Source organism: Wolffia australiana, chromosome 5 (genome assembly GCF_029677425.1).
Source record: "Wolffia australiana isolate 7733 chromosome 5, ASM2967742v1".
NCBI classification, from domain to species: domain Eukaryota; kingdom Viridiplantae; phylum Streptophyta; class Magnoliopsida; order Alismatales; family Araceae; genus Wolffia; species Wolffia australiana.
Genome location: NC_135839.1, coordinates 7,512,064 through 7,538,706, shown reverse-complemented (window position 1 = coordinate 7,538,706; position 26,643 = coordinate 7,512,064). Strand labels below are relative to the sequence as shown.

At 43.3% G+C, this 26,643-nt stretch overlaps 2 protein-coding genes across 2 annotated transcripts; one reads left to right on the top strand and one right to left on the bottom strand.

The window, feature by feature from the left end:
- The first annotated feature begins 840 nt into the window (after positions 1 to 840).
- On the top strand, positions 841 to 8,042 carry DXR (1-deoxy-D-xylulose 5-phosphate reductoisomerase). Its single transcript, XM_078574938.1, has 12 exons — positions 841 to 1,046; positions 1,259 to 1,437; positions 1,641 to 1,727; positions 1,810 to 1,935; positions 2,026 to 2,088; positions 2,219 to 2,368; positions 3,753 to 3,820; positions 3,950 to 4,061; positions 4,264 to 4,368; positions 4,538 to 4,659; positions 6,302 to 6,448; positions 7,749 to 8,042. Exons 1-12 carry the CDS (start codon positions 962 to 964, stop codon positions 7,915 to 7,917), a joined length of 1,413 nt encoding a protein of 470 aa, XP_078431064.1. The 5' UTR covers positions 841 to 961; the 3' UTR covers positions 7,918 to 8,042.
- Positions 8,043 to 14,316: 6,274 nt separating this feature from the next.
- On the bottom strand, positions 14,317 to 15,108 carry LOC144702916 (uncharacterized). The gene has a single exon (XM_078574939.1). The coding sequence runs from the start codon at positions 15,075 to 15,077 to the stop codon at positions 14,424 to 14,426; it is 654 nt and encodes a 217-aa protein (XP_078431065.1). The 5' UTR covers positions 15,078 to 15,108; the 3' UTR covers positions 14,317 to 14,423.
- Between the last annotated feature and the right edge of the window lie 11,535 nt (positions 15,109 to 26,643).

Below are 26,643 nucleotides of genomic sequence, written 5' to 3'. Positions count from 1 at the left end.
ACAGATGTGGATGGGATGGTTTTTCCATGGGGGGGAACATTTGGGTTATTACTTGCTTAGATTTAAGACATATTTTTCCTACTAATACAAAAAAATTATTTAAAATATATTCTAGATTTAATGTTGGATGTCGAAAAAACTTACATTAGCAACCCCTACGATGAAGGCAGTGGCAGATATCAGGATGGATAACGATATTGAAAGCATGCACTGTAGCAAGTGATATCTGATATGTAGTGCACTGATGTGGACTGAAAGGTTTTTCCATTCGGGGGACATATCATCGTTTCGTACAGGGTCTTTGACATCACAAGAGGTGAAGTCTGTCTGTTGGAAGTAGGATGGGACAGTTTTTTTGTTTCTGGACGAGGAAGCAGTCCCTTCCCTCACTCTGGAATGCACTAAAATTTCATTTTATAATTTTTTTCGCCAACTTTAGATCTAGATGAACCAGAACATGTATCATTTTCCATTCCCAATGTCATACTCAATGGGGACGCTAGCAAAAAAAATGGGACGTGGGACGGGACGAAAACCGTCCAGAACAGTCCAGCATTATAACCATGTGGGCAAAGACTGGAGTACAGTCTGATGTCAGTAAGGTGGGGCTCACCACTTTTAGTTGCTACCTCATCAGAGATAGATCCTACCTTGGGCCTCATTCTCTATCCTACGTGGCGGTTTCACCGCCGTCCGTTGGACGAAATGGAAGTCAGTTACAGCGGATCAGGGAACCAGTTAAGAAGCAAGCCATGAGAGGGGAAATGCGTTAGAATATACCCTCAGCGCATCGGCGTTATACTGTTCCTACACCGAAGTATAAATACTAATCTCTCTCTCTCTTTCTCTGGTTCAGTGCACGCAGACCGCTCGTCTTATCTCTGGCGCTCCACGCTCGGGCTGCAGACTTCGCTGATATTCCTCCTCGTTCTTGCGAGCTAGAGGATTGCTGAGAGAGGAGATGGCTTTGAAGCTCCCTTTCCATGGCGAGGTCGGAGGAGTTTCCTTCTTGGATTCCAGCAGAGGAACCTTTCGCAGGTTCAAAGGTTCGATCCTTTCCCTCTTTTTCCATGTCAATGCTCCGAGAGGAGTGATTTATTGTGTTTTTGATCCATTTTTAAATATGTGGAGATTTCTCGGCGATGAGTTTGTAATTTTCTCAGATCACAGTTGCCTATCGTTTTTTGGATTGTTCAACATTTTTTCTTGATTATGTGTTGAGATTAGAGATTATCTGATGAGGTTGTGGTGTTAACAGTGGAGCTCGCTCAGAGGAGATTCAGGGAAGGTAGGTCTTCTGGGAGAGCATCCTGCTCTGCGCAACAGGGGCCGCCGCCCGCTTGGCCAGGTCGCGCGGTTGCTGAACCAGGTCATCATGTGTGGGACGGTCCAAAGCCTATATCTATTGTAGGATCGACAGGATCGATTGGAACTCAGGTAAATTTTGTCTATTGAATGGATTATTCTTATCATTAGGCTCGAGTAGAGAGGATTTTATGTGAACAATTGGCAAAGAACAGTTCATTGTCTGCCTGAAACGATAAGATATGCTTTTCAGGAACATCTTTAATAGTGTACCATGATTTCGCATGTCCTGTATTACTATCTTGGAGACTGCTTGAAATGTTTTCTCTTTGCAGACACTGGACATAGTGGCTGAGAATCCGGATAAGTTCAAGATTGTTGCGCTTGCTGCTGGTTCGAATGTGACTCTTCTTGCCGATCAGGCATGTTCTTTTTCTCTATTTCTTCGATTTATTTAAATATTTAACCAACGCTCTTGACTCTCGTGTGTTTCTATGACTATAGGTGAAACAATTCAAGCCTCAGTTAGTTTCTGTGAAGGATGAGTCGTTAGTTAGTGAACTTAAAGAGGCTTTGGCTGATTGTGAACACAAACCAGAAATCATTCCTGGAGAAGAGGGCATTATAGAGGTGAGCTGAATTCACTCTTCTGTCTTGTCATTTAGTATTATTATGAGCACTGAATGAATAATAGGCTGTTATTTCGCTCAAACCCTGTAGGTTGCCCGCCATCCGGACGCAGTTACCGTTGTTACAGGGATTGTAGGTTGTGCAGGGCTAAAGGTAAATAACCTCACATATTTCATGGATTTTTTAATTCGGTTGTTTATTATGCTCATTGTTTCCATTTTTGGACGTTTTATGTCATCGTCTAATGTTTTGTTTCTTTTTACCCTTTTTTCTTCGGGCTCAGCCCACCGTGGCAGCAATAGAAGCTGGAAAAAATATAGCTTTGGCAAACAAGGAAACGCTCATTGCTGGAGGACCTTTCGTGCTCCCTCTTGCTCATAAGCATAACGTCAAAATACTTCCGGCGGATTCAGAGCATTCTGCCATATTTCAGGTTGAGAGATTCATTCTATCCATGCAATTTTTCAGGATTTGTTGCACGAATTTATCGTTTCTGTGTTATACAGAACACTGTAATATTTTGTCCCAGTGAGATACATGACCATAGGGTTCGCCCGTCCCGATACTGGTACCGGATGCCGGTATTGGGACGGATGCTGTATCGGATACTGGAATGGCATTTTCCGGTATCCATTCTTTTCGATATCCGGATGCCGGATATCGGTATCGGATATCGGTATCGGATATCGGTTGCTACAGTGCCGATATCCGATACCGATATCCGTCTCGATGTCGGCATCCGTCTCCGTCTCAACGGGGCAGATGACGATATCGGATATCAGATGCGGATATCGAAAACCGATATCCGCATCAAATTATAATAAAAATAACTTTATTTATTAGACATCCCGCATTTCGCATAGATAACGTGGGCACGGGTGAACCGGAAGAGCTTTCGATTTGGTCATGCATCTCAACTATTATATACAGTTGCGGATTTTTAATTTTTTCCATATGGGATAGAAGGATTTGGGTTTTCTGTTATACTCGGAATCCGTTTATCCCTTATGGAAAGATTTAGAAATTTTTGTTTCTATTTATTGGACGGTGTACTTATTAATTAAATATTATATATATCTAACGCTCTTAAAATATAGCGATAATAGATATAAACATTATTTTAATATTAAATAATTTATCGGCCTCATTTAATTTATACAGAGAAAATTTTCTATTATCTTCCATGTGGGATAACGGGATTCAGAGTTTACATTAACTTTGAATCCTGTTATCCCATATGGAAGAAAAAAAAAATTGCACACTATATATTAATAGGCATTGATCATAAATCAAAACCCATACAATGCGATTAAAACTAACAGGTGGAATGTAGAACATAGTTTATTTTTATCGGTCGAAATCGGTTCCGATATCCGGATACCGGTTCCGATATCTGGATATCGAAAACCGATATCCGGCATCCGGTATCCGTCTCCGAAATCCGGATTTCGGAAAACCGATATCAGATATCTGATACCGTATTCGTCCTCACCCCCCGATATCCGATACCGATATCCGTCTAACCCCTTCTAGACGGATATCGACCGATATCCGACACCGTCCCATTTTTTCCCGGATATCAGATATCGGTTGTCCGATACTGGATGACGGACAGATATCGGTTGGGCGAACACTACATGACCGTTTTAACATTTATGCCCAACTCATAGTCATCATCTATGTGGGCCGTTTCTGATAGGAAAATTACCAGACTTGATCTGGGAAGAAATCGTGAGATCATGACGTATGAGAGAAAAACTGCTGCACAATGCTATTTCTGGTGCATTCAAGATTTGTGAATTCCCTCTATTCTACAGTGTATTCAAGGTTTACCAGAAGGAGCACTCAGACGTATTATTTTGACCGCATCGGGAGGGGCCTTCAGGTAAGGCAACGTTTCACCGGTTTCAAGCATGTCTAAAACTATCTAGAAGGTTTCCATTCTTGACTGGCATGAAGCATTTCATCCAAAGCTGAGATTTCGAAAGTTTCATTTGTTTTGGGTACCATGCAGGGACTGGCCTGTAGAAAAGCTGAAAGAAGTGAAAGTTGCAGATGCGTTGAAACATCCAAACTGGAATATGGGAAAGAAGATTACGGTCGATTCTGCCACCCTCTTCAATAAGGTACTCTAACATTCATAATAAAGTGGTGTGATGCATCATTTAAATCCATTCATTGCACAGGCCCTTGAATAGAGGTCTCTCTTTCTCTCTTCTTCATCTCTATCACTTTTTCTCTTAACGCATATTTGTCTACTTCAGGGATAAGCTGCTGAAGGCCAGAGTTTCCTGAACAGTGAATAACCTGAGAAGTATTTTTTGGCAGGGCTTAGAAGTTATTGAGGCCCATTATCTTTTTGGGGCTAACTACGACGATATTGACATTGTGATCCATCCACAATCCATCATCCATTCGATGATCGAGACTCAGGTCATTCGATACTTCATTTACACTTCTCTATTCTTCTTAATATTTCACGAAGTTTTAGGGATAATCCCTAGCAATTTCCCCTCCATCTACCGAAATAAACATGACCCAAAAAAATTTAGAACTGAAATACACTGATTTAACTTGTTTATGATTTTTTTTATTCTCTCAGGACTCTTCAGTTATTGCTCAGCTGGGGTGGCCCGATATGCGACTGCCTATCTTGTACACCCTTTCGTGGCCAGAGAGAATACCTTGCTCAGAAGTTACATGGCCTCGGCTTGACCTTTGCAAGTATGCCTGTACCCTAAACTCTTTGTCAAATGAATCTGAGGCTAATTAAAATGTGCTAGTGAGAGTAATGTAAGCAGTTCAATTGCCCATAAACATAGGCATTAAATCGTTCATCCAATTGTATGTTGTTTAATGTTGCGACCGCATCATATTGAATCATACTGATCCTTTTTTTTCGTTTTGAATTGTACTGATCTTAAATTCTCATATACTTTAGAGGCCATGGGAGCACCATAAGTCTAATTAAAATAACATAATTCAATGTTGCCGTGCCATCACAAACATGAGAAAACATGTCATCATTGTATAATCTGGAGGTCATGTATCGATATCATCATACAAGTGTGACTAACCAATTAGGGAATGTTGACACAGGCTCTTCCAGTTACCACATTAAAATAACATATTACAAAATGACATTTATTGTGCTTAGTCTCACCCAATTAAATACTGGCGAATATAATATTGGCTGGGGCCATACAACTTAGTTCACTTGTTCTTCACGTGAGAAATAAGGGGCACAGAAAGGTTCCGGGAAGAGGACCTCTTGTAGAAATTTGGCCCACTTGTAATAAAAAGAAAGACAAGAGGGTGGCGGAATTTTTGGGCATGTAACAAGCCTTGATTCAGTGCTCATCAAGTCATGGAGAACAAGACGAATGTGTTTCTACCTGCACTTCCTTTTCAGTTCGGAAGGTCTATGCGAGGATCCGTCAGGGAAATGAGGACAAATCAACTACCTCGGCATGTTGTGCCACTTGGTGCCTAAAGGTTCCTCAAAAGGTTAAGATCTTTGGATGGCTCTTACTGCGCAAAAAACTGGTGACCCACATCTTCCGCAAGAGAATGTATCCAGATACATCGGCGGCGTGCACTTTATGCACAAGAGGCAATGAAGACTGCAACCATTTATTCTTCGAGAGCCCCTTCGCACACTCCATTTCAGCCACCCAAGCACCGCTGGTGGTGAACGCGACATTGGAGGTGGTCTTCTGGGAGTTCATACGGAGAGGTGGACCTAGAATGAGGAAAGTGGGGTCCAAGCAATGACAGTGGTCTGGGCAATATGGCTACACCGTAATGAGGTAATATTTAGGGAGTGCAAGCTGTCCAAGGACAGGCTCGCCCACGAGGTCGAGGGCCTTATGGCGTCATGGTTCCATTGAGGTGTAAACAGATAGGGAAGGGTTTGACCATGTATGAGTAGAGCTTTTGGGCTCTTCACATCTATCTTTGGGTGGTTACTGCTTTGTCGGGAGACTGCCTCGAATCATCTTTCAAAAAAAGAAAGAACAAAGGACATGGGCCATTTACTCCATGTGGTCCACTTAGAATAAAAGAAAGAGATGTAGAAAATAACGAGAGACAATATAAACTAACATGGAACAACATTAGTTATGTCTTTTCTTTCAAAAGAAACATTGGTTATGTCTAAAATAGCATCTTTTTCATCATTAAATTGGATTCTGATATTGCCTTACCAGCGCAGAACTGAAACTAAACTCTTTATTGTATGAGTTGGTGCCAACTATCTGATCATTAAATGCAATTACTTCCATGTCATAATATAGCTTGATATCTATGCTTACATATCTTGGTACAAATCAAACTGTAGTATGCTAACTGATGATGTCGCATTCAGGGTGGGCTCGATGACATTTAAGGCACCAGATAAAGTGAAGTACCCGTCCATGGATCTGGCTTATGCTGCTGGTCGTGCCGGAGGCACCATGACTGGCGTCCTTAGTGCAGCCAACGAGAAAGCAGTAGAGATGTTTATTGATGAAAAGTATGTATCATATTCTCTGATCATGATCCTATCTTTATTTTTTATTTATTCGTATGGCCTTGTTATTTTCCCATAATCATGTTTTAGTGCTTTATAGCAATTTCAGCTTTCTTCCTTTTACCCATTTGGCACATGTATTCATGAAATACCCAGAAAAAACTTCTTCTCACTTTCCTGCTCTATATGTTTTATTCAATTTTTATTTCATGGGATTCATCGTCAAGGTCTTCCAAAACTTGGCTTCTGCGTTTAATTTTTTGCAGGATTTCATAAGAAAGTCCATCCATTCGGACAAGGTTTAAAAATTTTCCATTAATCACGTTTTATTCTTCCCACTGAACTTCAGACATCTTTCTTTTCCGTATTTGTCTCATCCATCCATGATAAAACTCGGACAAGATTCCCCACTCCTCATCTTATAGATAATCCTCAAATTCTCCGCAATCTCATATTTCTTCATAATTCCATATTTCTTCATAAGCAAGAGCTTTGAAAACTCGGGCTTCTGGGTTCACAGAATTTCATAAAATATTCCATCTATTCGGACGGTGTTTATTATTTTTCTCATTGGTTCCCTCAGAACTTTAGACTTTTTTCTTTTCGAGATTATTCACATTCATCCTTCAAAATCTAAGGAAAAAGTCCTCACACTGTGCTTCATGACAGATTTCAAATTCTGGGTGTCTCACTTGCTTTATAATCTCATACTCTTCTTAGTTTTAGGGCTCTTCACGTGTACCTTTGGGTGGTTACCGCTTTGTGGGTTGACCGCTTTAAATCTTCTTCCAAAAAAAAATATCATACTTTTCATAAGCAAGACTTTCTGAAACTTGACAAAAGGGCCTATTCTTTCCTCAAAATTTCATAAGCAAGACCATTTATCTTAATAAATTGTTCCTCATAACTCTAGAGTTCTTCCTCTTCCAGATTGATCACACACATCCATCAAAAACCTAGAAAAACTTTTTCTTTTTTCTGTATTACAGATTTTTTTACATTCTGGGAAACTAAATTGAAAAATAATCCCATATTCTTTTTAAGCAAGAGCTCCTGAAACTTGGGCTTCATGGTTTTTTCTTCTTTCGGAATTTAATGAGCAAGATCATTCATTTGATTATATTGTTCCCCCAGAACTTCAGACTCACTTTTTCCTGATTTATAACCTTCATTAAAAACCCAGAAAAAGTTAAACTCTTTTCTCTGTCCGACATATTTTCTTCAAATGCTATGAAATTAAATTGAAAATTTGTGGGTTCTTCATAAGCAACAACTTCTGAAACTTGGGCTTGTGGGTTTGCAGGATTAGCTACCTGGACATATTCAAGATCGTGGAGAAGACCTGCGATGCCCACAGGAATGACCTGGTCAGTCAACCAAGCCTTGAGGAGATCATACACTATGACCTGTGGGCCCGAGACTTCGCCGCGGAGTTGCGTCACTCATCTGGTTTAAAGCCCGTTCCTGTGTGAACAAAACTGGGCCCCACAGGTCAGTGGCCTATCTCAACCAAGTGTTATTTTTCATCTGAATTCCATAGTAGATGATTATCCAGATTATGGAAAATGATTAGGCTAGGGAATAATGCTTTTCGTGAGTTCTTGGGCTCAAAATTTTCTCTGCTATTTTTTCCTAGGCAGAAAATCGTGTCAATTCTATTGTGGCTCTGATACGACCCCGATGTATCTAGGCCGTTTTCATCATTTAGCCCAATAGGGGCATTTAGGTCATTTGGACCTTTTGTAATCTCTTTAAATAGAACAGCCCTTCCTTGAGGAGGGCAGCCAAGAAGTATTCCAGAAATGTGTTTGGCTTCCTCTGACGACGTCCACTCCGCCGGACCTCTCTCGTAGGCGACGTCCATCCTGCCTGCCCTTGTCCTGCCATAGTCCATCCCGGCGCCTTCTCCCTCCCTTCTCGTCTTCTCACCGATACGAACCAGCAGGTTCGTATCGGGCTCTGCCTATCAGAGAAAATATGGAGAGAGAAGGAAACATAGTCTGATTTTTAGATTGGGATCAGCGCATCGCGTGGTTTGGTGTGGGAAACATAGACATATTTCATTATTATACTGCTTCAGTACTATGATATCTCAGAGCTGGGGCCTCTGTGGATTAACTGGCCACCCTGCGCCTCCCTGCTGCACTGTAGGGTTTGGCGTGTCCGGGATGGGACAGAGGGGAAGTGACGGGACAGATGACGTGTGGTGTCGGGGCAGAGTGTGACAATTAGTTCATCACATATCTTGTCCCATCACACATCCCTGATTTTCTGAGAAATCCGTCCCGGTCCATGTCATCATCCAAACAGCGTCACCGACCGCCACATAAGGCCATAGTAACCAATAAAAACTCTCTTGTTTTAGGCTTTAATTTAGGTCATTTGAATGCTACGCTTGTGCGGGAGTCACACACACACATTCTCTCTTTATCTCAGTTTATCACTCTCTGTCTCTCTCTCTCTCTGGCTCAATCAGTCAATCTCTCTCTCAGTTTCTTTCCCTTGGTCTCTCGCTTTCTCGATCTCTCTGCCGTCTACCTCTCATTGCCCCAACCACAGCCAGAGCTGGCGCTGCCGCCGGCGAACATGTGAAAAGAGGTTCGTGGAGGGAGGAGGGGGGAGGAGGGGGAGGGAAAGAGAGGGAGCGAGTGACAGAGAGGGAGAGAGATCAAAAAACTCGGTGAGATAGCTAAATTTATCTTTAAAAATCATGACCACCATCGTCTGGTTGTGTCGTCTCATCACGTCACCTGTTGACTTGTCATCAAGACGGATTCCCCAACCGTCTTCCATCACATCTTTACCTCCTGTCATGCTTCCCAAAATATGATGGAAGAATAGTTGTGAAACTCTACTGCAGAGTATATGGCTAGTGTTCACCCGTCCAGTTCTCAATATCGGATGATGATGTCGGGACATATGCTGTACTGGATTTTAGAAATGGAAGGATTTGATATATGGTTTTTTCGATATACGGATATTGATTACTATTGTACTGTTATTGTCATCCTCGTTTATCTCACGGGTTGGATGACGATATTGGATATCCGTGTCAGATATTGGTTTTGTCAGTTTCTGAAACATATTGAGTTATAATTTATATAATTTTTTTTGTACTAGTATGAACATATAAAACGTAACTGAATTATGTAAAAAGTAATCCTTAAAAGTAACATCCAACTAAGTCAGAGATTAAAATCATCAGTCAAAGTCAGCATGGCGCTAATTACCTCGGCCCATCTTGTGAGTTGACTGGTCAATCAACAAGTACGCATATGATTATAATAAACCGTATTATTCATTTATAAGATAGTGTCCCAAACGAAATATTTTTACAACTGTTTTCTTGGTTTTCTTCCGTATGTGACAATGCTTCTTTGTAAAAATAAACTGATATAAGAATCTTGGATATTGATATTCAGTACAGATTCTGATATCTGATACCCAGTAACATCCTCTGCCATCATCCGGACTTCAGCATGCATTCTGATATCTGATATTGGGAAAATATTCAATATTTGTCTGATATCTAATATCCGCATTTCAATTTCATCCTTATATTGGGTATCAGACAGGCAAAAAAGATGTGGTGTGTGCCAATCCGTACTTTGAAATCACATACAATGTTGGGTGAGAGCCCAAATTGGGGCCAAGTTAAGATTCATAATTAAACCTTAATCTCTTAATTTTGAATGATTTGTAGAATATTATTTATTCTTGAGCAGAATCACATGTCTTTATGGTTTTGAAAATTTACTCAGATTCTAGGTCACAGATGATGATTTTTATAGCTAGGGAATAACATCATAGTCGGGAGCGTTCAGTATTTACAATTTTGTAATTAAGTTCTCATTAGAGGACTACTAAATATAGAGCTCCCTGGGCAAGGGAGATACATGATATTTTCTATGAAGAGAACAAGGTAGTTCAAATCGGTGCGAAGCTCAGGTTGCAGATAGGGTTTCAATATCTTGCATTTGATGTATTTGGTGATAAATCCTCAATTCCAATGCAGTTTAGTGTGTCTATGTTCTTGTATGGCAGTATGCTGTTCTTTTGAGATCACTGGATAAATGTTGATAAAGTCAGGTTCATAATTGGACCCCAATTTCTTGGACTAAGGGATGTTTTGGACATTGATTATTTATTCCTTAAAGCAGAATCACAAACAGGGTTATATTCAATTTTATATCTGAGCCTTAGTTTCTTAATTTTGAGATATTTCTGGAAATACATAATTTACTGCTAGACTTTCATTCACATATAGTCTTGCAGCATTATACCTGCATTGTAAACCACAATTAATGTTTAGAGAGAGCATAAACTGGGGAAAAGGTTCATGGGTGGGAAATATTTTCCTATATTTAGTTGTATATGTGGAGGTAAATCCTTTATTACCAAGGAAAATATGATATCTATATGTTTGTGACATTATACTGATATATTCAGGATCAGAGATGATGTTTGAAAAAAGGGAGGGATCACAGACGGGGGGAGGGGGGGACAAATTCTGGTCAATAAATGTGCATTGATTGCTTGAAAAGGAAAGACAGTTGTGGATATAGATAATTTGTGCATAATACCACAGCTTTTTCTTGTGACACTAGACAGAAATTTAGAGAGAGAGAGAGAGAAGGCTAGAAATAGATAAAGAAGATGAGTTAAAAAGGGGTTAAAGGGAAGCGAGATGGATATGTATATAAAGAGATAGATGCTTAGTGTGAGAGATCGATAGATAGAGAGAGAGAGAGAGAGAGAGAGAGAGAGAGAGAGAGAGAGAGAGAGAGAGAGAGAGAGAGAGAGAGAGAGAGAGAGAGAGAGAGAGAGAGAGAGAAAAGATCAGTTGAGAAGGGGTCAAAGGGAGACGAGATAGATAGAGAGATATAGAGAGAAATAGAGATAAAGAGAGCAATAGAGATAGAGAAAGAGAGAGCGATAGAGATTGAGAGAGAGATGTACAGAGTGAGAGAGAGATATCGAGATAGAGAGAGATAAACAGAGAGAGATAGATGAATAAAGATTGAGACAGAGAAAGATTGAGATAGAGAGAGATAAATAGAGAGAAAGACAGAGAGAGATAAAGAGAGAGAGAGATTGAGAGAGACAGATACAGAGAGATAGATAGAGAGAGACAGATAGAGATATAAAGAGAGAAAGACACAGAGAGAGAGATTGAGAGAGACAGATACAGAGAGATAGATAGAGAGAGACAGATAGAGATATAAAGAGAGAAAGACACAGAGAGAGAGATTGAGAGAGACAGATACAGAGAGATAGAGAGAGATAGATAGAGAGAGACAGATAGAGATATAAAGAGAGAAAGACACAGAGAGAGAGAGATTGAGAGAGACAGATACAGAGAGATAGATAGAAAGAGACAGATAGAGATATAAAGAGAGAAAGACACAGAGAGAGAGATTGAGAGAGACAGATACAGAGAGATAGATAGAGAGAGACAGATAGAGATATAAAGAGAGAAAGACACAGAGAGAGAGATTGAGAGAGACAGATACAGAGAGATAGATAGAGAGAGACAGATAGAGATATAAAGAGAGAAAGACACAGAGAGAGAGATTGAGAGAGACAGATACAGAGAGATAGATAGAGAGAGACAGATAGAGATATAAAGAGAGAAAGACACAGAGAGAGAGATTGAGAGAGACAGATACAGAGAGATAGATAGAGATAGATAGAGAGAGACAGATAGAGATATAAAGAGAGAAAGACACAGAGAGAGAGATTGAGAGAGACAGATACAGAGAGATAGATAGAGATAGATAGAGATATAAAGAGAGAAAGACACAGAGAGAGAGATTGAGAGAGACAGATACAGAGAGATAGATAGAGAGAGATATATAGAGATAGATAGAGAGAGATAGAGAGAGACAGAGATATAAAGAGAGAGATTGAGAGAGAGATAGAGAGATAAATAGAGAGAAAGACAGAGAGATAAATAGAGAGGTAGATAGAGAGAGATATATAGAGATAGAGAGAGAGAAAGAGAGAGATAAAAAGTGAGAAAGACAGAGAGAGATAGTGAGAGAGAGAAAAAAAGAGAAAGACAGAGAGAGATAGTGAGAGAGAGAAAAAAAGAGAAAGACAGAGAGAGATAGTGAGAGAGAAAAAAAAGAGAGAAAGACAGAGAGATAGAGAGAGATAAATAGAGAGAAAGATAGAGAGAGATAAATAGAGAGAGAGAAATAGATATAGAGCTAGCGAGAGATAGATAGATAGAGAGGTATAGAGAGACACAGAGAGAGAGATAGAGATAGATAGATAGAGAGATAGATAGATAGATAGACAAGGATAGAGAGAGAGGAATAGGGAGAAATATAGAGAGAGATAGAGAGAGACAGAGATAGAGAGAGATAAATAGAGAGAAAGATAGAGAGAGATAGAAATAGATATAGAGCTAGGGAGAGATAGAAATAGATATAGAGCTAGCGACAGATAGATAGATAGATAGACAGGTATAGGGAGAGATAGAGAGAGATAGAGAGTTAGATAGATAGATAGAGAAGGATAGAGAGAGAGAGAAATAGGGAGAAAGATAGAGAGAAAGATAGAGAGAGATAGAGAGAGAGAAATAGATATAGAGCTAGCGACAGATAGATAGATAGATAGATAGATAGATAGATAGACAGGTATAGGGAGAGATAGAGAGAGATAGAGAGTTAGATAGATAGATAGATAGAGAAGGATAGAGAGAGAGAGAAATAGGGAGAAAGATAGAGAGATATAAATAGAGAGAAAGATAGAGAGAGATAGAGAGAGAGAAATAGATATAGAGCTAGCGAGAGATAGATGGATAGATAGAGAGGTATGGAGAGACACAGAGAGAGAGATGGAGAGAGATAGATAAAGAGATAGAGATAGAGAGAGATGAATAGAGAGAAGGATAGAGATTGATAGAGAGAGATATAAAGAGAGATAGATATAGAGCCAGCGAGAGATAAATAGAGAGAGAGATATAGGGATAGATAAAGAGTGACAGAGAGAGAGATAGTGAGAGACAGAGAGCTCTGTAGATAGATAGAGAGAGACAGAGAGAGATAGAGATAGATAAAGTGAGAGAGATAGAGATAGAGTAATAGAGAGGGAAAGATCGAGAGAGAGATAGATCGAGAGGTAGAGAGGTGGAAGAGATAGAGAGAGATAGAGAGCCGGAGAGAGATAGAGAGAGAGAGAGATATGAGGTTTGGCGATGGACGCAGATTACCCTGATTTAGACCAAGTCAAGTAAATCGAAGGCTCGAAAAGTCTATTCAACTATCGATTTATGGAATGGGTAGTGAGTTGACTAAGACAATCGATCAGGATAATCCTTTGTTTAGTCATGGAAGCAATAACGATCTCACCAAATTCGAGTCAATTGATCCTCCAAACAATCCACCAATTAAATATTCGACATCAATCCAAAGTCGAAACTCAGCCACCGACCCAAGGATCAAATCCAAGATCATCAAAATCCTGTCTAGATCAGTGGCTTCTTTAATTACGCGTTTTTATGAACGACTGCATTTCTGGACCCCCTTTTTCACATGGGCAATCCCAAAAGTCAAAACACTAGATTTTTGGACAGCGAAAGCTGCAGTAGTGGATGAATGAGTTGGATTTCTGCAAAGCTGCAAGCGAATCTTCAATCGGGCTTTGAGTACTCTTGACGAGGAAGAAGGAATTTATAAAAATCAGAACAAATTAAACCAGATCCAAGTTAATTAAATCCTGCCCAGATCAGCCACTTTTTTTAGTTCTTCAATATATTTGAAGTTTTGAACAACGGCTGCAATTCTGGTACCCCGTCCAACGATCCTCAAAAGTCAAAAAGGATTAATTTTTTACACCGAGAAAGCAGCAAATGGGCATGAATGGGTAGTAATTTCTACAAATCTTCAAGAAAAAAGTCAGATGGGTTTCTGAGATCGAGTCGGGTGATGTGTGAACTGAGAAGGAATTTACAGGCCCTGAAAATTCAGCGCTAGAAGGAATGATGGCTGCTGGAATTGGCGAAGAAACCGAACAAATGGTTGCGATAAGGAAGATAAGAACGCCGTCGATCAGCAGAAGAAGCCCCACCCTTAGAGTAAAAGAGACGATGAGCAGTTACCATGTCCATCTCCGGCTTGAGCGAAGAAACGCTCTTCTTCTTCTCCTTCTCCTTCTTCTTCATCGACTCCTTCTCCTTGGATTTCTCCTCGGATTGAGACAAGTCCAGAAAGACGAACTTCTTCTTCCCATCGCTGAGGCTGCGGCCGATAACCAGATCTCGAAGTCGCCACCGCCTCGATTCTCCCGTGGAATGGCATCTCCGCCGCATCTCCAGCGGACTCCACAAGCAGTAGCTCTCCGCCGACACTCCTTCGAGCTCGTCCGCCGGGGCTGAAATCTCCTTCTCGGGAACGCAATACGCGGCTCGAATCTGGCCGTTCGCGAAGATCTCGTCGGCTGAGATCGATTCGATCTTCTCCAGCGCGCCCGGCGATGGAACGGCGAAGCTGAACTCGAATTCCTCTTCTCCATCTTCCTCGTCTTCGCAATTCGGCGATGATTCTTCCGCGGTTATCTTCCAATCGATCGAAATTCTTCGCAAATTCATCGCCGCGGAGAGAATTTCTTCCTCGTTCGAATCCATCTTCTCAAGATCCAGCGCGAGCTTCGTGAAAAATAAACGGCTGAGGATTCGGAGGGTGCTATTTATACCCGAAAGGCGTCCGACGTGGCACGCGGAGTCCCGCACGTGCGATCTCGCACGCGCGGAGGAGCCGCCGGATTCCACCACGTGTCCGGCTGCTTCGTGAAGGGGGATGGTCTCTTGCGCCCGAAGACACCAGCTTCTAGAAGGTCTGTATTTTTTTATTTTTATTTAAGTTATTTAATAATTTCTTGCTTTGTCGTTGACTGTAAGAGGAACATGGACGTTTTTGCAGAAGATTGTGGACGTGGTTTCGACTATTATAAAATGAGGGAAATTTATGTAGGCGTTGACCCAGTAGGGGGAACGGCTGAAAATCGAATCTTTCTTTGGAGATTTGATGTTGGGTGAGAGGGTAATTCATGGGAAAAATATGTTTTCATATTCAGGGGATTGACTTGCATGGTGACATCGAAGCCCACGTAGCGTGTTTAAAGAGCACATTCTTGTTTATCTTTCGGTTTCCGTCCTAGTATTCGACAATCCGATACCTGATAACTGGGAAGGAAGACTGTAAGGGGATACGGGCGATGAAGGAAAGTTAGGGTGTTAATTCTAATGTTGTTTTCAATTTAATTCGCCTTGATTAAACAAACATTTTATTATCTAAACTCACTCGAATATGTATAGCCGTGGGAGAGGTTGATGCCGGACGTCGTCAGAGACGTTGTCCAGGCTAGTATCGAGACGATGCTCAGATACCTAGATGATGTCGGACGTCGTCCAACGGGTAATTCCCTAACGGGATGTAACTACTTGATATGATGAATCCTAGGCGGACATACGTGCAAATCCTAACTCGTGGGGATTCGCCGAACTCTGAGCTACGGGGCGGGTGACCGATGACGGTAACATTGACCTTCTGACCCATGTCGGAGCGACGATTGCGACTAAGGCGTCGAGCAGAATAATTCTGTTGACGCTCGCACGTAACATACGGGCACACCCCGTACCTAAGAAATCATTCGACTCGTAGTTTTCTTGATAATTATTCCTCTCATCTAATTCTAACATGAGTGGTAGAGTGCAGCCAAAAATATACTGAAATACGTAATATAACTGATAAGTAAGGGGAACGTCATACCTCATTGGTGGCGGCGTTCATCGTTGGCGTCTTTGTCGGCACACAGGTTGATGCGGGCAGGTGGGTGGAGACGCGCCAGAAGGTAGCACAGTATAGCTCCACAGGCGACAGAGCGCAGCACTAGAGCGAGGTGTCGGAGAGCGAAGGCGAGGAGAGGGAGAGAGAGTTGCGGGTATGAAGCAGCACGAGCGAACAGTTGCGGCTCAACAGGCACGCGTGTGTCGGTGGATCGGTGAGATCGGAGTGGGTCGAAGAGCGTTCGTCAGTGGTGGTGCGTTCGTCACTTAGCAGTTGGCCATGGGCGGCGGCTGTGATGACAGCAGAGACACTGGATGTGGCGGTTGAGGGTGCAAGTGGTGATATCAGTAGTTGCAGGCGGCAGGAGCACTAGAGATAGGCGGCACGAGGCACCGAGTGGGCCACGAGCACATGCAGAGCAGCCGTAGTGGGGCACACGAGTGGCAACCTAGGCACCACGGGCGATTATCGACCCTGGAAGACGAAGGTAATCCCGTAAGCTGGCAGCAGTCCCACATGCACATCTTGTCCACCCTGGTCCTGCGGTGACTCAGCAGGCTTCGAAAGCGTTCAGAGTGGCAGCACGATCACATCAAACGACGCACACTGACTGCATTCAGTCGGCAGTCTTTGCATTCAGGCGGTGGTCATTGAGCGGGAGAGATGTCGGACGTCGTCTAGGACGTCGTCTGGTCAACACCAAATATGATGGTTCGATGCTGATAAAGGATGATGGTATCGAACGTCGACAACGTCATCATACGACGGATGCAACCCTAACGGGTTATGTAACTACGACGCAATGAATGGGTTCTCTACGTGTCATACATGTAGGCTCCGACTCGAGAGAGGCGCTGAGCTCCAAGTTAGGATGGGGTCGCCGGTTGACGGCGACGGTGGCCTCTTGAACCTCATTGGAGCAACGAAGGTGTCTACGGCCGAACAGATTCTATCTGTAGGACTCGCACGTGACGGATGTACTCGCCCGTACCGGTTAGACACACATAATCATAGTTTTATCTCAATTTGTCTCTCTCACCTACCTAGCCCAAGAGCGGTGGAGTCGCGATGAAAGTATACTACAGAAGGTAAATAAATGAGCGTCGGGAGAGGATGGCGTACCTTGTCGGCGTGGCTCGCAGTGCAGAATTTCATCGACGTCGGTGGCGATTCAGAGCGCAGAGAGGATGGAGAGCAGACAGTGGCTCAACGAGCAAGATGATGCTGGAGCTAGTGATAAAGGGTGGAGAGGAGACGGAGAAGCGGCCAACATTTGTGATCGGCTCGAGCGACTCTGAAGGCTCCACCCGAATCGACGTAGAGAGATCGGTCTGGACGAGTCGTAGCGGATGTGAGCAGGAATAATTCAATCACCTATAGCATGGACAGAGTCCAGTAGCGTGTGGTAGTCGACAGCGGGACGAGCTGTAAAACACTGGCCGCTAGCAGCTCAAAGCACCAGGGATCCGTAGCCAAATCCTGTTGGCTCTGTCCGAAAATTCGAGGCGATACACAGCTCCTTCCCTTCCGCTCCCGGTAAGTGGGTATTCTTCCGTGCAGAAAGCACTGCGTCGGCAGTGGCGAGGCTATAACAGCCACAAGCCGTGGATCTCGCACGTTCCCAGCCGGGGAACAGCGGCAACACGAAGGGGAAGAATTTCCCAATTGTCGGGATTTCTCCACAGCGATCGGTTCTCCCTATGGATGGGGAAGAACCAGGACACTAGAGAGAGAATGGTCGGCTCTGAATCAGTCCAATAAATACCCAAGAGAGAGAGAGAGAGGGAGGGGGGTTGATTCTGCCGGCGACACAGGTGGATGGGCGTCGGCGTTTCACGTATGGGCAAGATCCAGGATGATGGAATTTGACCTCGTTGAGGCCCACGATCTAGAGCAGAGGTTCCCAATTTTTGGGGATTCCTTTGTTTGTCGTCAACACAGCATCCGGAGTCCGGATCTCGTGTAGCGCGACCAGAAGAAAGGACGCGGCAGATGATTCAACCAGAGGATGCGATAGAATGGCCGTTGCGGCCGTGAGTATTGGACGACAATTCTCTCCACGGGACGTGAGAACCAGACAGGGAGGACAAAGAAGGCGGGCAAGAGGAATGATCGAGAATTCGTCTCCCCTTCCCCTTCAAATGATCTCCTTCTCTAGTAGCTTCATCATACTCCTCTTCTCTTCCCCTTGTTTATTTCTCTTGTTGGAGGGGTGAGACCAAGATCGGTAAACACAACACTCTTCTCTAATTCCTGGTCTGATTGTCTAGGGCGCCCTTTCTTCCCTTATAAAGGGGAGAGGTCAATGGGCCCCCAAATTGGGTCAAAGGGGAGGGAAGAAGGGTCCATTAAGGGTCCCTTATATAATTGGCCCCCTCATTACAAAATAGAAGGGGGGAAATTAAAACAAAATGAAAAGAAAAGAAAACAAGAAACAAGGGCACAAGGGAGGGGATCCAAAATGGCTAAGGATACCTCCCGTGATGACGACGAAGGACATAGGGATGCGTCACGGACGCAGTGAAAACACAATGACGAGACGATAAAAACACAAAACATGAGGAAGAACGAAGAGAACAAAACGCGATAATTCGAGCGATTTCACCCAACCTTCGACGAATGTGTCAGGCGGTGCGGATGACATCATCGACGATCTTTGATGGCTGTGCCATCAGGGAGTCACCAGTGTGGTAGGGTTAAGGCGTCACACGGGTGATTGGTCACCGCGTTGACCCATCGCACGCTATATCACATCTCACGGGTGAATCAGCGACCCTCCATAAGTGTCAGACTTTGCACCCCTCGGTAGGGAGCAATTGACCGGTCGATCTGCGTTCGGTCAGCCCAAGTGCTGATCAACTCCACGCGTGATACGAAGTGTCAGGGTCCGGTATGTCCTGCCTGCTCGCTGCACCGTTTGACCCATGAGGTCGCCACAGATTTAGCGACTTCCAGCGGCGCGCGACGAACTTGCGACACACGAGGTGCGGCCGCAAGGGGAGGAGATGTCCGCGTTCAACAATAGCGTCACTTGTAGGAATTCCAGCTGCGTGCAGGATGGTCCAACCACGGACGGTGATGATTCATTCAGGGTCATCGTGGCACCGAGCGCCCGGCGTCGCACAATAGTGTTAGCGACACCAAATCGACTATAACCGCTATAATTTTGTGGACGACGGTGATCGACAGCAATAGCAAGGAGTGCGAACGGTACCGAGCAGCAACATAGGAGACCGCGAAGTCAGCAATAGAGGTGAGTCCTTCCCTTCCTTTCCCTTTCCTCTTCTTCTTCTCCTTCCTCCCTCTCTTCTCTTCTTCTTCTTCTTCCTCTTGGTGAGATCTGGACGATGGTAACTGCCAAAAAAAAATTCCAGATCTGAAATGTTTTGCTGCCCATCATGGCCTTATATAGGCCCATGATAGGCCCTTACAAGAGGTTCCATTATAAGGTCATTAAGGGGCCTTATGCATGGATTCCCTTACAACAAATCAAATAAACTAAGAAACATAAAGAAAGCCACATGGCGCAAGATAAACATAACCCAACAAACCGACACGACAAAAATGAAAACACAAGCACAGTAAAACGAGAAATAAAATGAACATGAACCGGCGAGAAAAATCAAACAATCAATGGCATGGTAATGATTTTCGCCCCGGGTGTTAAACCCATATGTCTTCACCATCGCCTTGGCATGCCGGTCGTGTAGGGCACGAGTCGGAAGGTCGTCGAAGGCAATGATGACAGCTTTGATGACGTCTTCTATGGAGTAAGCAAGCTCTCCATCAGAGGTTGTCTCTGCATGAGCTGATCTTTATAAATAGATCTAATACTTGAGTTGGGATTAAGAAGAATAAAGTGATATAATGCTAATTAGAGGAGATAGTATTGAGATAGTGCAAGATGAGAATATATTTAATAAGTTGAAAGGAATAACTGAACTTAGGTAGAAATTAAAATGATATATAAGAACAATTAATAATAAGTAGAGATTCTGGTTGAGTTGACCTTGTCGACTTGGTGGAGTCAGCTCAAGTCAACCTTGCTGAGTCGACTTGGTTGACTCGACTGACTCAGGCCATGTTGATCTGGTCAAGCCCAATCGAATCGACTGGGTCCGACCTCGTTGACCCCGACCAACCTCGATCGGGTTGACCTGGTGGAATCGGCCGGCTCAGACCAGGTAACCTCGGTTGCATCGGGTGACCCCAAACTAGTTGAATTTGCCGACAGTGACACAGTCGTCCATGCCGCTCCCATGATCGATTTAGCTTTTGCCCTTATTGATTCACTTGGACATATGAGTGGACCTAATCAGACTACGAGCGAATGCGCTACACAACATGGACCGCATGTGCTTGGAATAGGAAGGGACAAACATATTGACAGACCGACACCACCGATGACATGGGCTGTGAGGTTTGCTGAACCTACACCGACGACTAATGCACAACCACCCCCGAAATATGTACTTCCCCCTCATTATGATGACTTGACCCCTATGCGAGGTTATACCGAATCTGAGGGAGTACAGCTTGTTGTATTCACCATTCGCCTATGCCCTGATAGGGAGATTTGCCACCAAGTGTCCCCTTATAGATGATATCACTCGGATGTATCTAGCACCAAGGCACTTTCTCGGACTGGTGGTCATCGGGGCGTGAAATCATCATAGTGTCTATATCTGCTTCTAACTGGAAGCTGATTTTAGAAGAGCTTGGAGCCGTATCACTTGAAATATTAACGACTTCATCATGCATACATACCGATGGACTGTAGAGTAGTCGAGCACCTCACGTGATCATGCCCCACATTTGGTCCCAATGTGGATAGGCTTCCTAGGCCTACAACCTCCTCTTCACGCCTACTGCCTTGTAGCCATTAGCCGGTGATGTAGGAACATTTATACATCTTGATAAAGATGTACATCTTGTGGGTTTTTGTGGAGATCGACCTATTAGCCCCTATCCATCGCATGATTCTTAATAGGAACGGGGATGAGATGATTCACCAAACCATAGTGTACGAGAACCTCCCATAGTTTTGTACATACTACACACTTTTGGGACACACCATTTGCACATGTTGTCAAAAGGTGACACATGCTACTTCAGCCCCCTAGACGGACTACCTCCCCTCATTTCCCTACAATGATTATATTATAGAGGCGAAAGCCATTACCCAAGGACGCCGCCCTAACCAAAGACCGTTGCCTATTGCATGGTCGGCCCCCTAGCCGTAGGGGGGTATCAAGTGGGTTGCCCTCCCTAGCCCAGGGCCCTCTGATGGTCAAACCTATTTCGGTTTGACCTACTCCTATAGTGACATAGTGGGTGAAGAATGGTGCTGATAAGCGCCCCAAACCTAGGGCACAAGATTCCCCATCTACTAGCCACTTATCGGGCAAAAGGAAAGATGTTCGGTCCCCTACACTGACCTCGAATGACTCTGCTCTTTTAGAGGTAGCCGATGGACTTGATACTCATGGCCGCCTTGAGGCAAGAGTGAGTCATGTTAGTGCCCCACATGTTACCCCGACTTCCCCTTCCCCTAGTCCCTCTTAGCCTATATCTTCCCGGCCCTCCATATCGCTCCCTACTCAGCAACCATCCCACTGCCCTTTACCCACATCGACTGTTAGCCACTCCATTCCTCCACTCTCTCCCCGATGAGTCCTGATGCCCTCCACCATACGTGCCCCGCGCTGCCCATCTCCTAGCCAGCCTATGCCTCCCACCCAACCCATCCCTTGCCATCCCCCCACCCACCTTCCCACTCACCCCCACTCATCCGATCCCCACCCATCTTTCCACTCACCCCCACTCATTGGTTCACTCCCCCACCCACCGAACCCACTACCTGATCCCCACCCACCCCATATACCACTTGCTATGGAGGAATGCTTGAATGATTGTCAAGCCTCTCTCTCTAGTGATGACACATGTGGGGACACTAGTGGACTCGCTTCCATGGGCGAGGAGGATGACGATGCCTCCATATCTGAGGACTCAGAGACGGACACCCCACCACCTCTTGGACATCACTCAGATACACTGCACACTCGTCGCATATATAACACCTGATCGAGGTTGCGCCATGAAAGCCGATAGTACTATGATTCCTAGTCTCATCTGGAATTGTCGAGGGATAGACAACCCTCTTACCTAGTCCCACCTTTTGTCCTTATCAATAAGCACAAACTAGGAATAGTCAGGCTTATTGAATCAATGACTACACCGGATAACACTCACTCCATTATGAGGAAACTCAGAATGGATCACGTCTATTATTACTCCTCGAATAAGCTCTAGTTATTTTGGACACGAGACTATTCGTTGGACATCCTTGGTGCACGGACCCAGTATGTCACCTTTGCCTTTGATTCCTCCTTGACGCCTCATACACTCACGGTAGTCTATGCCTCGCAAAGATACCTCGAGAGAGAGGCCTTATGGGAGGAACTTGTCCAGCATATACACACCCATCTGTGTCTTGTTGATCTCCCGTTTTTTATAGCGGGAGATTTCAACTGCGGACGAGCAGTCAGTGAACGCCAAGGAGGTCGGCCGCCCAAGTTGAGATCCATGCAAGCTTTCAATAACTTTCTTCATCAGGATTCACTAGTGGAGACCCCCACTATAGGCAAGAGATGGATGTGGTGCATTGAAAGCCGAGCAGTCGAGCAGTCGAGCGTATGTACGAACAACTCGATTGTTGCTTTACTATTGGTACTGCACTAGTGCACCGCACTATCACGATTGAGCTCCTACCGAGATATTACTTAGACCTCTCACCGATCCTCATTCTCCCGGACTTGAATACTCGAGTTCATCGTCCCCCATTTCGATCCCAGGCTATGTGGTTGGAGCATAAAGACTTTCATCGTTTTGTGCACAACCACTGGCATGGAAAGATCTCCTCATCGCCTATGGAGAACCTCAGTTATAGATTGGGGAACCTTAAGTTTCACCTGAAATGGTGGAATCGACATGTATTTGGAGAAGTGCACGCACGAGTTGAAGCACTCAAAATGGAGCTAACTGCTATTGAGAGATAGCTACAGGATGGTTGGATAGACAAAGCGAGGGAGCAAAAGCTTAGGCTATTGACATACCGTAAATCATGCATGCAAATCAACATTTTTTTAAGGGTTTATGAAGTCATATAATGAAATGAACATGCATTTTTATGTTGAATTCTATTTTCATGCAATTATTCAATCATGATGTAAAATGTCATACTTTTAATGAATTTTTGAATTATTAAAATGTTAGTGTGAAACTCGTTGATTAAGTAGAAAGAAAGTGAAAAGAATAATAATAATATATAAAAAATATATAAAAAATAAAGTGCTCCAAGGAGCAACTAAGGCGCGCAGCCAAGGCTACACCACAGGCGCTGCCCGCAACCACAACCAAGGCAGCAACCTCATAGCGGTACTCGGTGGTGCAGCCAAGGCCGACCCCTCAAAGCAGCCCCAAGGTAAGCGTAGCCCGCGCCCAAGGTAAGTCCCTGTATGATAATTCAATTCGAAACATAATGAATCTCAAAATTTGTATACCGCTCGAATTTCTTAAACTGAGCGATATGGGATTGTCATGTAACATTGCTTTCCAAAGGATCGGGCTGGGCCAAGGATAGCAAGAGTATGATCACGGCCCATCGGGCTGCGATCTTAAGAAAAACAGAAATAAAACTAGACTAGGCTTCGAGCTAGGCCAGTTTGATGCCCGTGTCAGTTCGGGCCTTCCTTAAAGATGACAATATAATCTTGACCGTCGTTCATCTTTTTGAAGATCAAACGGCCAAGATCAACTCCTTATATGTTTTCTCATTTTTATTCTGTTTTTAGGTGACACCTTAGTAGGTGCGCTGTTGTGGACAAATCCGTTGCACGCACATGGACAATCGGCGCTCACATGGCGCCGTTGATGGAGCAGGGTCTACCAGAAATAAAGTGGGTCCACAGCCACGATTTAATTGTGGCCATTGAACCCACAAACATAAAATCTCACGGCCCTGGATCACTGATGACCTATTGCCACCTCTGGTCGCCATCTTCGTCGCCAATGACCAAATTCTAGCAACGAGGAGGCAAATCTCTGGCGTCTTGCCGCCCAAAAGAAAGGGGAAATGATCCCACATCACGGAAGAGAATCTGTGGAGAAGACCTAACCCTATAAAATTCATTTGTATGGCCCTAAATGCGCATCTTTCACCGCCAAATTTGAATTGCCTATTTGAAATTAAAAAATGACGGAGGGGAAGATCCTCCATCTTCTTCTCGTTTCTCCTTGGTCTCTCAGTCAACGGTGGTGACAGAGCTGCGGCCTGAAGGGAGATTAGCCTGAGAAAAGAGAGGAAGAGGGAGAAAGTCAAGGAATGATTACCTGAAGGAAGACGCAGTCGGAGCGGGGTCAGGAGCCGTCGTCAACCTCCACCTGCTGCAGAAATCTGGTAAGTATATTTTAAATTTTCATACATATTTTATTGTATAAGGATTGAGGAATCATCTCCTCAAAATCAAATTAACTCGATTTGGAGCAAAAGATAGAAAAAGATAAAAAGTCTCCATTTAGGCATTTCGACAAACACTTTCATGCAAGTCCTTTAAAAAGATATTTTAAAAACCATTTTAAATATTTTCAACCCAATTAAAAATCATAAAAATATATGATAAAATCTAAGAGGTTATACTTCCTACCCTAAATAGTACCTAGATAAAAACAACTAAAAAATTCTATTTCATTTCTTCTAAAAATACATATAAATACACTTTCTTCTCTTAGGCATTTTATCAAACTTTTCATCTTCAATATTTGACCCTGCATTTTCTCCTACAAATTGACTCGTAAAATTTCCCTAAAAATTTCCTTAAATCACTAATCAACCTTTACTACCCATATAAAAAATTTGAGGTAAAAATAAAATATATAGGGTAAATCTCTTTAAAAAATCAAATACAAGCTTACTTCTATTAACAATTTCTCAAAACACCTAGAGGTGTGTGATATCTTCACTAAGTACTGCCCTCATTTTCAACCACCTCTTGTTTATTAACACTCCTTGAGTATATTTCCCTATTCTACTTAGTTATCTTCAGAAAATTCATGGCTCTCCTATGTAGTATTCATATATTAATAAACAATCATTTTTGAGTAAATCTTTTCTCTCCAATCACCTACTTATTAGTTAATTCTATCTCTAAGAGCCATTCCTTGTGGAGATGACCTTAATCCCACTTATACATTTTTGAGTAAGTTTACAAATTATTTTTTTATTTGATTGAAGCAAAAATAATGACAACAACACAAAATTAACACACCCATTTTTGCTTCGTCAGCTACGTGAGAAGCTTGAGGATGCGATGCGAGGACAAGATATTTTCTATCTCCACAAATCACGTATCCGATGGGTGCGAGAAGGTTATAGAAACACACATTTCTTTCACGTTTTAATTCGCCACAGAGCTCGTCCTAATTATACGACCCTGTTAGGGATGTATAGTCAGGACCCCGCCCAACTAACGACTGCTTGCGTTGAATATTATAGCTCACTCCTTGCCTTACAGCTGAATGACATGAGTGATGACCTACTCGCCTCCATCCCTCATTTGGTGACCAACTAGGAAAATGCATTACTCACATCCCTTCCTACGCAAGTAGAGATCAATGAGGTTGTCTTTTCCTTGGGTAGGAACAAGACTCGGGGACCAGATGGATTTTTTAGCAGAATTCTATATCACATGTTGCGATATCGTAGACACGGACTTGGTGCTTGCTATTAAGGAGATCTTTACATGCAAAGTCTTACCTCGAAGTTGGAAATCCACTTCCTTGGCGCAAATCCCAAAAGTGGACAACCCAACTTCATTTAGAGACTTCCGTCCTAATAGTCTTTGTCATGTATGCTATAAAGTTGCATTCAAGATCATTACAAATTGACTGGGGATCTTCCTTGATAGACTTATCTCACCTGTACAGTGCATTTTTTTCAAGGGTCGACAAATCCATGACAGTATCATGCTCGTCCATGAGTTAATCGAGTCATTAGACTCTTAAAAATCCATTACAAAGCTTATGAGTGTCCTCACTGCGTACGAATGGGCTTCTGGCCAGCTCGTCAATGCCTCCAAGAGTAGCTTTATGGTCAGTTCGTCTACCATTGTAAAGTGCTCTCAGATTATACAACACTATACCCGATACACACAAGGGTGCCTCCTTGTGTGTAGACTATCTTGGATGCCCTATCTTTCTCGAACGTGAGCATCATTGTTTTGATGCCTTGTTGGACAAATTGAGAAAGAAACTAGAGGGATGGAAACTTCATTTTCTATTCCCTTGAGGATGCATCCAACTTATTCGACATGTCCTCATGAGTATTCTGCTGCATACCCTTGCGGT